The sequence below is a fragment of the Suricata suricatta genome, chromosome 2, assembly GCF_006229205.1.
Source record: "Suricata suricatta isolate VVHF042 chromosome 2, meerkat_22Aug2017_6uvM2_HiC, whole genome shotgun sequence".
Lineage (NCBI taxonomy): Eukaryota > Metazoa > Chordata > Mammalia > Carnivora > Herpestidae > Suricata > Suricata suricatta.
Window position 1 is genome coordinate 157,369,284 of NC_043701.1, and position 15,366 is coordinate 157,384,649.

The following is a 15,366-nucleotide window of genomic DNA, read 5'->3' on the forward strand; positions in this document are numbered from 1 at the left end:
TATATCTTCTTTCAAGAAATGTCAATTCAATTCCTTTGCCCATTTTAAAATTAATTGTCTTTTTATTATTAAGTTGTAAGAGTTCTTTATACATTCTGGATACAAGTCCCTTAGTAGATATATGATTTGCAAAAAAATTTTCCCCATTATGTGGTTTGCCTTTTTTGTTTTCTTAATGGTATCACTTCCGGCACAAATGTTTTCAATTCCGATTTAATCCGGTATACCCATTTGTAATTATATCCAGGCTTCTGTGTGAACACAAGTTTTTATTTCACTTGGGTGAATATTCAGGAGTAGGATGGCTGGGCTGTATGGTAAGTATCTGTATGGTATGGACTGTATGGTAAAATGCAGGCACCATTCTACAGCTCTGTGGCAACGCTGAGAGTTGTCACTGCTTTGTAGTCTCCTTCGCACTCAATATTGTCCTTTATAACTTTAGCTGTTGTAATCGGTGTGTTGTAACATCCCACTGGGGTTTGAATTTCCACTTGCCTAATGAAAAATCATGTTGAATTTCTTTTCATGTGTTTATATGCTATATGTTAAGTGTTCAAATGATTTGCCCATTTAAAAAATGGATTGTTTCTGGGGCGCCTGGGTGGCTCAGTCGGTTAAGCGGCCCACTTCGGCTCAGGTCATGATCTCACGGTTCGTGGGGTGGAGCCCTGTGTCGTCGGGCTCTGTGCTGACAGCTCAGAGCCTGGAGCCTGCTTCGGATTCTGTGTCTCCCTTTCTCTCTGCCCCTCCCCTGCTCACACTCTGTCTCTCTGGCTCTCCAAAATAAGTAAACGTTAAAAAAAATTTTTTTTAATGGATTGTTTCTTATCATTACTTATGTGATTTCTTTATATATTTGGATATGAAATCCTTATCAGTTATCTGTTTTGCATTTTTTTTTGCCAGTCTGTGGCTTTGTCTTTTCATTTTCTTTACAGTGACTTTTGAAGAACAGAAATTTTTGTGCTTTTTGTGCACTGCCTAAAACATCTTTGCCTAAACCAGAGTCCCAAAGATTCCTTCCTGTTTTCTTCCAGAAGTTTCACAGTTTATTTTTCATTTAGGTCTGTGACCTATTTCAAGTTGATTTTTGTGGAAAGTATGAGAGAAATATTCAGGTTCATTTTTTTGCATATGGATATCCAATTTTTTAGCACCATTTGTTGAAAAACTATCCTTTCTCCATTAAATTACTTTGACACATTTGTCTCGAATAAATCGACTGTAAATGTGTGTCTCTATTTCTGGGCTCTCTATTCTGTTCAATAAATTTAGAAGGATTCAGATCACACTAAGGTTTTATTGATTTTCTCCAAGAAACCACTTTTGGTTTCAGCAATTTTCATTGGTCTTTTGGTTTTTTATTTCACCAATTTCTGTGCTGTTTACTATATCCTTTCTTCTATTTACTTTGGATTTAATTTGTTCTTTTTCTTTTTTTTTTTTTTTAGTTTCTTAAGGTAGAAACTGACCCATTGATTTGAGAACTTTTGTCTTTTTTTTCCTAACAAAGGAGTTTGCTGCTATAAATTTCCCCCAAGGTACTGTTTTATCAGCACCCACTTTTGATATGTTTTATTTTCATTTTCAGTTAGTTCAAAATGCTGTCTAATTTTTCCTTTGATTATTTTTTGGCCCATGGATTATTTAGAAGTGTGTTATTAATTTCCAATGATGTGATGGTTTTTCAGGTATCTTTCTGTTATTGGTTTCTGTTTCAGTTTCGTTTGGTCAGAGAATATGCTTTGTGTGACTTCACTCCTTTTCAGTGTATTGATGGCTTGGATATAGTCAATCTTGGTGAATGTTCCTGGTGTACTAGAAAAGAATATGTAGGCATTTTGCTTTTGTTGGATTGCGTGATCTATAAATGTCAATTAGGTCAAGTTGGTTAATAGCAACATTAAGTCTTCTATCTCCTTACTGATTTTTTCTGTGTATTTACTCTATCAAAAATTGAGATAATGGTATTGAATTCTCTAACCAAAATTATGGATCTGTCTCCTTCCCTTCCCAGCCCTGCCAGCTTTTGCTTCATTTATTTTGAAGCTCTGTTATTTGATACCTAAACATTTATGATTGTTATGTTGTCTTAATGAGTTAGCCGCTGTATCATTAGGAAATTACCTTTAATCTTTGACGCTACCCACTGTACTAAATCTACTTTGAGAATGGTATGGCGACTTCAGCTTTGTTTTGATTAGTGCTCACGTGGCCTGTGGCAGAGTTCAGGACATGCTGCCTCGGAGTACAGCACTTTGCTGTATTGACGATTGTGAGCTAAAAGCATGCTGACCTTCCTTTTCCTTCTGCAGGCAGGAGATGAAACTCCCGTGGGAAAGAGGCCCCCTCTATCCCAGGAGGAAAGGAACTTCCTTCTCACCAGAGAGGGAAAGTCTAGGCAAAGAGAAATCTGTACGAAGAGACCTGGTTAGAATAACTCTTACCTTTCTTTAGTCTTGCCATAGAGTTTAGTTTCTTTTCCACAATTGCCAGTCTTTCTTCAACCTAGTATATAAGCACCGAGGCCTAGCCAGTTCTGTGGATCTTTATTTTTCTTGTGGCGGTCCCATGTTCATGTTAAAAATCACTAAGTAAAATCTCTGCGGTTGTCTCCTATTTCTCTGTTTTATGGCAGCCTCCGCCAGAAACCCCAAGAGGTAGAGAAGACATTCTCCTCCCCTGCATATGTGATCTTCCATCCTTTACTTTGAACTTACTCATGTTTTCATATGTAAGGCACATTTTATTTGCAGGCAGCATATAGTTGGGTCTGATTTTTATCCAGACTGACAATCTGTGCCAGACTGAATTGTCAGGTTGTATGTTAAGAACGACTCACATATAATGTGATTATTACTATGGTTTAAAGTCTATCAGTCATTATCTTGCTATTTGTTTTGTATTTGTCTTGTGTTTTCTTTGTTCCTTTTTTTCCTCCTTGTATGCCTTTAAAAACATTTATCAAGTACTTTTATGGTTCCGTTTTATCTCCTTTATTGGCTTCAAGACCAGGACTGGGGTGAGGAGAACAACACGCTCACCTTGAGTGCAGAATTTAAAGGGATAGGAAAGGTTGGTAATCAGTTTAATACTATTTCAATTAGTGGTTTTAAAAGTCAAGTCTAGGGGTCTCTGGGTGACCTAGTCAGTTAAGTGTCCAACTCTTGGTTTTGGCCTAATTCATGATCTCATGGTTTTTGTGAGATGGAGCCCCGGGTCTGGCTCTCGGCTGACTGTGAGAAGCCTGCTTGGGAGTCTCCCTTTGCCCCTCCCTGTGCTTGCGCTCGCTCTCTCTCTCTCTCTCTCTCTCTCTCTCTCTCTCTCTAATAGAATAGATTTGTGTTCAAATCTATCATCTATTTGCTATTTGTCCCCCTGTTCTTTGTTATCTTTCTTTTCTTTCTTGCTTTCTTTTAAATCAATTATTTAAAAATTTTTCTAGGGGTGCCTGGGTGGCTCAGTCGGTTGAGTGTCCGGCTTTGGCTCAGGTCAGATCTCTCGTTCCTGGGTTCGAGCCCCACGTCAGGCTCTGAGCTGTCAGAGCTCGAACTCACAAACCATTAGATCATGACTGAGCTGAAGTTGGACATTCAACTGACTGGGCCACCCAGGTGCCCCTAAATCAACGATTTTTTATTTTGATTCCACTCTCTCTCCTGGCCTCATTCACTTAGAAATAATACACTCTTTTAATATTCTTTTAGTGGTTGTCCTAGAAATTAAAACATGCTTCCTTGACTTATGAAAGTTTAATATAAATTCGTATTTTTACCTCTCCCTTGAAAATGGAAGGATGCTAGAATACATTCCCTTTGCCTGCTTTTAAAATGTATGCTACTGGAATGCATTTTTAATTTTCTCTGTATTTTAAATCTCATGAGACATTATTATTATTATTTATATTTATTTAGATTTCCCCACATATTTGCCATTTATGTTGTTAGCAGAGAGCAGAGCTTCCAGTACTAGACGCATCCTACCTGGATAGCAGTGGAACAACACAGATAGTTTTCTGCTAAAATTCAGCCAAGTACTAGGAGTAGCAAGACTTAAGGGAATGGAAAGAGGCAAAAGAAAGCTCCTTTAGGTCATTCTGAAGTATTAAAAAAAATCCTTTGAGTTTAGATATCCTCACACATGGTCTGTAACACTCACTTGATGACACTCAGCTAGAGGGACCCGATATCATTGACACATTTTCTGGTCTCCTAGCTGTCCATCGAAGTTTTGGGCTCCTTTTTCATGAATGTCTTAGTCTGTTCAGGCTGCTATAACAAAGATACCATAGACTGGATGGCTTATAAACAATAGAAATTTATTCCGCATAGTTCTGGAGGCTGGGAAGTCCAAGATCAAGGTTCTGGCAGCTCCAGTGTCTGAAGAGAGCCCACTTCCCATTCATAGGGACATTTTGGATGTGTCCCCAAGCACTGGAAGAGGCAAAAGAGCCCTCTGGGGTTTCTTTTATAATTCCACTCATGAAGGCTCATCTCTCACAACCTAATCACCCCCCAAGGGCCACACCTCCAAATACCATCACCCTGGGAATCATTCACACAGGGTTAGGTTTCAACATATGAATTTTGGGGGGATCAAAGACATTCCATTTAGCAACAAAATATAATTGTTGAGAAGTGACTGTCCAGCCAAAGACTTTATTTCTGAAACTCCAGCATCTAGATGGGATCATGTAAGTGACTATGGCTAATGGCACTGAGTGGAAGGAAGAAACCTAGTTCTAGGTTAGGTCCCCCAAACCACTCCCATGTGATTCTACACTTGTCTTCCTGCTGCATGTTGGCGACCATAGCAACGTTGGAGGCCAACTGCTCAAATGGCAGACAGCCTACTAGTCTGGATCCCTGACAGACTACCTGGCATGGAACCACTACTTACCCCGCTACCACCAATTGAACTTTACACGATCTGTTAGCAAGAAATAAACGTTGTTTATGTTAAACCACTGAAATTCTGGGGTTTATCTGTTATCACAGTTAACAGTTACTTCAATATGGTCAATGACATCTAACTTGAGAAATAAAACTCAATTTCCACTTCGAGTACTTGAAGCAGGGCTTGTGGGGAAGAGGGAAGTGAGAGAGATCAGCACATCATGAATCAACACTACCCATCGTGTGTTAGTTCACCGGGTCAAAATGTAGTGTCCCCACAGAACACCCTGAGAACAGAAAGTTAAAGAGTATTCACATTTTATTACTTACAGAATGTTACCTCAAAATAGAAACTACCTCATGGACCCAAATTCTCTGCAATCGCCAAGCTCATATAAACCTTAATATAATTGTTTTTGGAAGCAAATATTAACACCTGTTAAAATTCCCTGCAGAAAAGACATTTTTCCTGGGAGATGTTCCTGCACTTACTTTGCCAACTTCCAGATGAATAAAACTTAGGTTTCTTTTTGCTTCTTCCAAAAATATAATTTATTACATAACATTTACAACTTGAAAAAAATCCTAGAAATATTTTCATGGATAATAATTAGAAAAGTTCATGATGTGGGCTGTAAAGAAGGGCCCCCTTTTCTTTGTTGGGTGCATAGGACATGGGATTTATTCAAGAGACAGTCATTTGGAACTTGGTCAGCTGCTCACAAATGCTCCCAGGGCTCCCGGGGGTGGGGGGGTGGGGGGGGCTCTCTGGTGTTTGGAAGGCAGTGGGTACTAAAGCAGTTGGTTTCTTGTATCTTGCTTTCTTGTTTTAGAGCGACCTTTGCAAGTACTACCCTACAGCAGTGGGTTTAGTATTTAGTATGGGAAGAAGAAGAGAAACTTCCAGATCTCTCAGTGGCCGGGGCAGGCTGGTAAGTGATCTCAGAGGCAGTGCACGTGAGGGTGCTGACTGGCCGGCCACTCACCTCCAGGACTTAGAAATATCAGGAATCATCACGTGAGGTGGGTGGTGGTAGTAAGACTGATCCTTTACAGGAAAACACAATCCATTTATAGCATAGGCTGGTCACAGCCCTACTCACTACTCACCAGCACTGCTGGTTGGCTTTCCCACACTTGACACCGGCTGTTTCGGGTGAAGGCACTGCTGGGGTTCTCTGTCGACACACACACGGGCCGGTAAGAAAGCTAGCTGTGGGCAATTTGGAGGTGAGAAAAAGTTGGCCACCACCAATCCAATGAGAGAGAGCGCATGCATTAGAGCAGACTTTGGGGTCCAATGGATGTGGGTTTGAGTCCTGATTCTGACTGCCTATCCAGATGGCCTTGGACAAATCACTTCTCTGTTCTTCCCCAAACAGTCACCACCTGGGACTGGGCATGTGTAGGTAGTTACAGGCGCTTCTGTGTCCCTGTTAGTGGAACTCAGAGGCAGTGATTATAAAACTCTACTTGTTTGGGCTTTATAAAAGCTGTTTATCTGTGAGTGCTCTTTACAAAATTATTTGCAATTCTGGCACATCCCAAGAAAAGATTGCAAACAATCCTACAGTCAAGACTTAATCCCCCTTTGGTATAGCAGATTCCCTGTGCTCCAGGTTGGGAGTCTGTGGCAGAGGGAAGGCCATGGAACTGGAGAGAAGTTCGTGGGAAAGCAGTGGGCAGGGTCCAGGCTGGGGGAGGGGAACTGAGGTTGGAGGGAGGGGACAGTGGAGGAACCTTGCTACATAAGTGCTTATGTATCCTTCCCTTGCTGTCTTCAAGCCAGATGTCTATTATTTTTGGCTGCTCTCTTGATACTTCAAATTTTTAAAGTCCTTCTCTGTCCTGGTATTTTTACTGCCAATGGTATCCACCTGGTTCACTTCTGCTTCTGCTGGACTCAAACACTGCCCTCTTGTTTTCTGAAATAAAGCCACTCTCAGCAGATTTCCACAGTGAATGCAGCAGCTGCATCCCTCTCAGACACAGGGCCTGGAGTGCAAGGGCAGAGCACACCTGCAGAGGCTGGGCGTGGCCCGGAGCCCTGGCCACAGTCCTGCTGGGTCCGTCCGGCTCCCACCCCGGGAGGCCTCAGCAGCAGGGGCCTTTCAGGTGGAGTCCACCAACAACCTCTGCCATTCTGGAGGGCACAGGGCTTGCACCCATCTGCCCCCGGGACTGGCCAACCACTGGGGAGGGACGGGGGCTACGAAGGCAAGTGGGCCATTGGGAACTGCGGTTCTGAGAGTCCCAGGCCTTGGTCTCAGTGTAGCCCAGTTCTGGAATTTTCAAGTGTTTCTCCCACCAAAGATAAGCTAATATCCCACAGTTGCCCCTTTTTCAGGGCATTGGAAGAATTGAGACTTTTCTTCAAATAACAATGAGAATTTGTTCTGAGCCTTTGTGATAAGAAAGGAGAAAGAAAATCATTCCTAGAAGCAGGAAGAGCAGAAAATCATTTCAACAAAAGGCACAGACTTCTCATTATACCTAATTATGCTTTCAAATAGGCATTTCTGCAAGGCCATTCTTCAGTTTTAAGTAAAGTGGTTTTAAGGTCTTAGAAGATTTCGGCCATGTCTTGTTTTAGGAAGAAAAGTCTGCTCTGGAAGGCTGGTGGACAAACTCTCTTGTTCCAGGACCCAGCCCGGCAGACCTGCGGCCCTGATGTGCATTGTGATGTGATGCTGAGTTTTGCCACAGGCTGTCTTTTGAGGGGAATGTGATCGGGGAATCCCTTATATGAAGTAGTCCCTACTGATTTAGGAATTATCCTCTGCTCCAAAATGAAAAAGCCAGGACAGATGCCCTGTACCAAAATCCCTGCAGAATATGATGTTACCATGAGTTTCTCAGTATCCTTTGGATAATGCAAATACTTCTTCATGGGACAGTTGCAAAGTTAGAGTTGCAGGACCCCAAAGATACTTTATTAATTAAAAAAAAGAACCCCCCCCCAAAACTTAATACACAGAGAAAGATAAAAGAAGCAGACGCTGCCTGTGTTTTGCACGCTTAGACGCTGGGTGAAGAACCAGCACTATTTACACAAAGTGTGCTTGCCCAGAGCTCTGGAGGGCTAGTGGCAGTGAATTAGCAGGGCCTGTGGAAAGGGCAGGGGCTGAGGCTGTGAGGCGGGTGACCACTGCGTGTGCTGGTTAAGTGAGCAGGCTCTGGATTATTCTGAGCTCAGCAACCCACTCCCCTGGGTGGCCCTCGGCAGCCTAGGAACTTCTTTGCGCCCCACAGGAAGGTGGGGGTGAAGCCAGTGACTCCTTCAGGGGGCTACTATGTTCGCAAAGCAAACTAGCCAGGGCCAGGCCTGCAGGGACAGTCGCTCCTGTCATCATCAGGGGCTGCAGCTATGCCTGCATGGCACATAAGAGAGATTTTGATATCTGCACACATTTCTTAAAGCTTGGGGAAACAATCTGTGTGTCTCTTCTCCTCTCTCTTCCTCATTTGGGCTGTCCTCTGCCTCTGCTTTCCCGGCTCTCTATCCCGGTCGTGGCACATCTCTCTCCTCCCCTCACAGAGCTGAGGCTTCGGCAGGAGGTGCCTGCTTCCCCAGAAGAGGAGGCCCCTGGGTCTCCATCGCTTCCCAGCTGAGCACCCCCACTGACCAGGTCCAGCCCAGCCTCCTGTGCTGCACACACCTCCTGTGTGCTCCTCCTCCCGCACCTGCTGACAAACATGTTAAAAGCAAGTCCACTCTCTGCCTGGTTCATAGACTGAGCCCGTTGCCTTCCTGGTTCTCCCAGCTGAGTCTCCGGGACTTGTGTAATCTCCCCTGTGTAACCTTCCCCCCGTGTCTCACCCCAGACCTGGCCCTGTCCTTTTGGGCATCTTGGGCATCCCTGCCCCTCCTTTCCTACCCTCTCTCAACAGCAGAAACGGGAATGCTCTCTTAATTGGAACCCTCTGATATTGTCAAATATCTCCTCCTTTGAAAAAGTGCCATTCATGTCCTTTATCCTGAGGAAGAAAATCAAACCCACAGAAAAGACAGCCATTTCCCTGGCAGCTTATTTGAATCTTGCCCCTTGAATCATATAGAAGGTCTTTGTCATGAGCTTTAAATCAGTCTGCTTCCCCCTACCCAACTCTGGGGCTTCACACCCACCACCTCACAGTTCCCCGTCAGACCTCCACCTCCAGACTGCCCCTTCCCCCAGGGGGTGAGCCCAGAGCTTTGTTCTGTGTTCACACTGGCTGGTCCGGGATAGCACAGACCTGGTCATCTTTCATGACCAGATTAGATTTCTGCCTTGTAAATGCCACTGAGAGGCACACAGCTACTTAGGAAGAGGCAGAAAGGTTAGATTCAATTGTGTCTTACAGGGACAAATTTAGATTTATACAGTTTTTTATGGTATTGGCCAAACAAACCAGGAAGGGCTTGGCCTACAAGTCCTTAAGATTGCCTCAGATTTGATACAGATCCAATTATTTGCCTGTTCTGTGGGGGTGTGCTTGCATGTGCATGTGCATCTGTGTTTGGTGGTTCGGCGTGCTTTCTCTTCATACTAAAACTCTCTCCCTCCCAGACACATGACGGATGATGATTGCTTTTTGTGGTGCCTAATACATTGTTCTCCACTCCATGAATATTGTTACCTGACTCCCATTCCAACCCGAGGGGGAATCTGGATTCACAGAGGAGTAGAACCCTTGTACAAAATCTGGAGTATGATTGCAATTTTACTTTTGAAGCACCCGTTTCCCAGAGGAATGGCCAGTGATGGATGCCACTGTCAGAAGCCCAGATGCACACACTCATACATCAGCCAAGAAATGACATAAACAGCTCACCCAGCAGGCCGGCGCCTACCCACCCACTTGCTCCCCCGTGGGAAGAGAGGTGTAGGAAACCCAGGGCAGCAGAAGGAACAGGCCAAGGAAGGAGGTGGGAGAGGACTGGGCTCTTGCCGGCCCACCTGGTTGGTTCTTTCCTCATCCTCTGCTGCGGGCAGCAGTCACAGGCTCAGGGCCATAGTTCTATTGCTATGTGACCAGGATCATGGAGAGTTGTTTCCTCTGTCCTGGGAGCGTGTCGTCAGCCTGTTTTCATGGTACGTGTACGTGGGTACATACAGCTCTACACACATGCCTTCATCCTTACACAGGTACTGGGGATGTCTATATTTTCCTTCGGGGCGGATGTGGCCTACCTAGGCTAAGCTCATGCTATGACATTTGTCTCTTTGGAGAGCAAGTCTGTGCTGATTCCAGCAGGACTGGGCAGCAGAGACTGGTTTGTTGCTAAGAAGATGTCTGAAAAATAAGGACACTATTAGGGCGGGCGAGTGGAAAGCAGTCCAGCAGGCCTGCTGGTGACTTGTGAGTGTGAGGGCGGTTCATCGGTAGCGGCAGGCCAGAGCATTGACGTTCTTGACCACATAAAAGCCCATGGTAACCGGAGGGATGACCAGTGTCCGGCCGGCCCGCAGGGGGCGGGGCTTCAGCTCTGGGAGGGTCCCGTCGTCCACCATCACCAAGGGCTGGCCATTCAGCTGCACTGACCTGCAGAGGAGAAAAATAGCAGGGGCTTGTGATTCATCACCCAGCAGAGCCTGTCTGACACTTGCCCAGCTGGCACTTACTGACCCTTGCCGTGCCCAAGACCTCACCTGGGTGTTTTACTTTTAAAAACTCATCAAAAAATTCCAGCAATGCTCTGAGAAAGAAATTGCCTAGGGTGGCTACGTGACTTGTCCAAGGTCACACGGCGTGTAGGGCCGGGAGCCAGGATTTGAACACAGGAAGTCTAGTTCCAGAGACACAGCATTTAGACAAATGAGAAGTCTGTGATGCAGAAGATGAAAAGTGTCTCAGGCCTGTTTTTTAAAACCATAATAGCAATTCCGTTTGACTTTTTACCTAAAGAATTTTTTCCTGTGGAATGATGCAAAGGCTTACAATGGCTTCAGAACTCTCCTATTTAACTGATATCTTTAATTTATTTGAGAGATTTGAGAATTAACATCATGTCACTTGTCCAGGGTTGTTCTGAAGGAGGACAGAGACACTCGGAGACTCCTTTTTCCAGTCTCAGAGTGAGTTTTCATATGGAATATTTAACGGATGTTTCTGTTTGATTAGTAGCACAATGGAGTGGGTGATAAAGTACGCATTTTTAAATTCCAGCTCACCCTGCCTGCTTTTGTTCTTCCCGTGTACCAGCCATCTCCAATCCTGGAAAGAGGGCCACTTACGGAGCACACTTAGGGAATAGCTCAGCATCCGTCCTTGGCCTGTAGTACAGAATCCAGAGGACTTCCCAGGTTCTCCTGACCCAGAATGACTCATATAGCCAAATGCCCAGATTGAAGCTCAGTTTTCTGGGTCAGAAGAAAAGGCCAGAGCCAGGTCACCAGCTGGAAATAGGGCTGTGAGTCACCCTCAGAAAATCAACATTGCATAGTGATGGCTGTTTTGGGGCCTTGCCCAACCTCCAACATGATAACATTGCAGTGATAAAATCTGAGCTGTAAAGTGAAATGTTAGAAACTGATTCAGAGGTCTTTGTTTCATGTTCCTTGTGTGCTGTGAATGACAGGCAGGTTTGGAGAGAGGCAAGGAGACCCCTGCCCAGCAGAGCAGTGCACTCCCAGCCAGGAGTGTGCTGTGAATGACAGGCAGGTTTGGAGAGAGGCAAGGAGACCCCTGCCCAGCAGAGCAGTGCACTCCCAGCCAGGAGTGTCCTGTGAATGACAGGCAGGTTTGGAGAGAGGCAAGGAGACCCCTGCCCAGCAGAGCAGTGCACTCCCAGCCAGGAGTGTGCTGTGAATTGCTCCCGGCAGAGAGGGAGGCAGGGAGGCAGGTCCAGGCCTGTCCCGCACGGGGAAGTCTGGGCCTGGTCCAGACCTGACGGGCCAGAGGATCAGCTGCCCGCCTCTGGTAGGTAGGACTGAGGAATGAAAGAGGAGCAGGGCACTGGAGAGCCAGGCCTGCCTCTGGAAAGCGCAGAAGTAGGAGAACTGAGATCTGGTAAGTGTTGACCTCATCAAATCTGCAAGGAGCTTTTGCTCCAAATGTGAGTGACCCACTCTGGTGAAGACAGTCTATTCGTCTACTCATTGGAGTGGGATGCAGAATGAGGAGGGGTCCGACTGAATAAAAAAAAAACCCGGAAATAAAGAAAGCCTGCACATGTCTTCACAATATATTTTCATTATTTTGTTTCAGGTGGTGTGAATATCCAACAAACCAGACATATGCACCATCGAATAAAAGTTCAATAACGTAATTAATCTTTCCAATGAATACTCAATTGATATCGCTGCTCTCCTTGAAAACCTTCAGTGGGCCCCTTTACAAATGGAGTTGGATGCAAGTCCCTCCCGCTAAGGAATTTAGCTTTGCGTGATCCCAGAGCACTGGTATCTCTGGGTTCTGGGAAGTGCAAAACAAATGTGATAACCAAGCCCTTGGGGCGCCTGGGTGGCTCTGTCGGTTAAGCCTCCGACTTCGGCTCAGGTCATGATCTCATGTTTGTGGGTTCTGTGCTGACAGTTCAGAGTCTGGAGCCTGCTTCTGATTCTGTGTCTCCCTCTCTCTCTTCCCCTCCCTACTCATGCCCTGTCTCTCTCTGTCTCAAAAATAAATTTTAAAAAACATTAAAAAATAAAAAAAAAGCAAGCTCTTGAATTTCTATATTGTTATCCTGGAACAGGCCCTGTTCTGATTCCTTGTTAGTTATTTCAAAAGCTAACCCAAGTGTGGGTGGAATCAGGGAGCATGGTTGAGATTCTGGACCAGTCTCTAATTCCAGGAGCCCAGTCACTGACTTGCTAGACACTCTGGCGAATCTCTTCACCTCCCTTCCTGAGGTTTTCTCATCTGTGCAATTGCTATCGGCTGCAGGGCCAGAGATACGAAATACTAAGTACAAAGGTGCTTTGAGAGCATAACAAACACGTAAGTGGGAGATGGTGTTTCATTAATTCTTTCTGCTGTAGTTACAGGACACTTACTGGTCCTTGTACTTGACTGCTCTTGGAGTGACAAGTTCATGGCTCCTTCTTCTTCTTCTTTTTTTTTTTTTTTACTAAATAGTTTATTGTCAAATTGGTTTCCATACAACACCCAGTGCTCTTCCCCACAAGTGCGCTCCTCCATCACCACCACCTCTTTTCCCCCCTCCCCCTTCCCACCAACCCTCAGTTCATTTTCAGTGTTCAATAGTCTCTCAGGTTTTGTGTCCCTCTCTCTCCCCAACTCTCTTTCCCCCTTCCCCTCCCTATGGTCCTCTGTTAGACCTATGAGTGCAAACATATGGCATCTGTCCTTCTCCGCCTGACTTATTTCACTTAGCATGACACCCTCCAGGTCCATCCACTTTCCTACAAATGGCCAGATTTCATTCTTTCTCATTGCCATGTAGTACTCCATTGTATATATATGGCTCCTTCTTAAAGTCCTCTCTTCCCTTAGCTCCCATGGAACACCTCTCTCTCTTTCTCTCTCTCTCTCTCTCTCTCTCTCTCTCTCTCCTTCTTCCTCTCACTCTTGCCCTCACTCCCTTGATCCTCCATTTCTGCATGTGGTTGCCTTTTGAGGGGGTCTACTGGCTTCTACCTGCCTCTCGGATGCTGGGTTTTCAGTGCTCTGTCCTTGGATCTCTCATCCTCCCACACCGCACACTCCCACTGAGTGCGCTTACCCGCATCCAGGACTTTGGATAGTTATCCTCATCAGTGCTTCCCACTGGCTTAGATCCTTCTAACTCGTGCATCTCCACTTGGCTGTCTCCCAGGAACTTCAAAGTCTCTACATCCAAAGTCAAAATCTCCTCAAACCTTGTCCTTTTCTCTGCCTTTTTTGTATTGGTAACACCGCCTACGCCAGAAAGCTGGCTACCTGGGACTCTGCCCCCAAATCTCTGTCGAGGGCACTGACTCCAATCAATTCTATCTTTTAATATTTTTCATATCTGCTTCTTTCTCCCCCCCCCCCCCCACTGCTACTATTTTAGTTCAGAGCTCGCCATGGAACCCACCTCTTTGCCCCCTGCCTCGCCTTCCGCCTGCTGCCAGCCACGCTGCCGACACAGCAATCAGTTGCTGTCACTGCTTTAGACTCCCGGGCACGTCCCCGGCCCTCCTGCTTTCACATGGACGGCGAGGCCCGGCCCTGGCTAGCTCTGCAGTCCGATCCTGCAGGCATGTGCTTACTCCCATGCTGCCTGTGGCTCACTGACCTCGGGGGGTGCGCACGGGCTGAGTTGGTGGTTATAACCATTAATAAAGGTTGTTTCACAATGAAAAGATAAAGTCTTGCACATAAATAAATATTTCTCAAGTGATAATGTAAGTAGACACTGCTGGGAATAAAGAACACAACTTCTTTTAAGAGGATAGTAAACATCTTTCAAATGTAAATACCAGTATATTTGGGGTTAATAAGATATTAAAACTGTTATAAAATTCCTAACAGATTTTTTTTGGGAGGAAGGGAATATGATGTGCCTTTTTCAAGCAATGGATTTGAAAGGACACTTACTATAATGGAGGAGGGCCATGACACGTGCTGACATCACAGAGGAACCCTAGTCCTTTTCAAGGCAGACGCCCGCACCCGCGTGACCGAATTCAACACCCACAGTTCCACATCTGCAGTGCCCCTTCCTTCTGGAGCGCAGCCCACCCTCCTCCTCCATCAGACTAACCACACTGGGACTTTGCAGAACTCCTCAGGTGCTGCCCCTTGTGGGGAACCTTCTCTGAACCCCGAGCTGGGCAGCCGCCCCAGCTCTGGACTCTCGTGTATCCCAAACTTATCCATAATCACTTCACGGAACTGTAGTGTCTCTCTCACTGGGCCCGGAGCTTGGTTAGGAAAGGGATCATGTCTTTCGTCCCTAAATCCTCGGTGCCTAGCAAGGTGCTTGGCATAGAAGGATGAAATATTTTGGAACAAGTGAATGAGCTCTGAGGCTCTTTTGCATCACTTCTGATCCTCTAGGGTGGAGTTTCTCCAGCTTGAGAGAGGCTCCCTGGAGGTTCGCTGAGTGTCTTTACAGATTTCATTAACCTACCAATTACTCAGTGGTGCTGGAGATGTTAGATAAGACGTGAATTATCGCTGATTCTCAGTCATTCACCAGATAACTTATCCCAACCTGATGTGAGGCCATTGATCATGGTAGTATTTTTTATCCTTAAAAAAGATCCATATGGCCATCTCTTAGCTAAGCCAAGATGAATTAATTTGGTGAGACCCTGAGTCCCGAGACATCCTCATCTATAAAGTCTCTCCATTATAAAGACAGACCGTGTGCTTTACCACCTCCATTCTATTTTTCCTGCTTACATTTTTATTTTAATATTTATCCTGTTACCCAGCGAAGTCACATATTCTAAATATTACAATAATCTTTCATTTTTGTGAACAATTTTAAGGGTAAATATTACAATATTTATGCTAAATATGCTATATATTATAATAATCTTTCATTTTTGTG

At 45.2% G+C, this 15,366-nt stretch overlaps 1 protein-coding gene across 1 annotated transcript in view; it reads right to left on the reverse strand.

Moving 5' to 3' along the window:
* Positions 1-7,803: 7,803 nt before the first annotated feature.
* Positions 7,804-15,366, reverse strand: part of HPSE2 (heparanase 2 (inactive)) — a gene marked incomplete at its 5' end in the record, with an annotated part of 616,756 nt that continues 609,193 nt past the window's right edge. The window contains one exon of the mRNA XM_029932351.1: positions 7,804-10,424. Within this exon, the coding sequence (XP_029788211.1) occupies positions 10,259-10,424 (166 nt within the window). The remainder of the gene's footprint in view (positions 10,425-15,366) is intronic.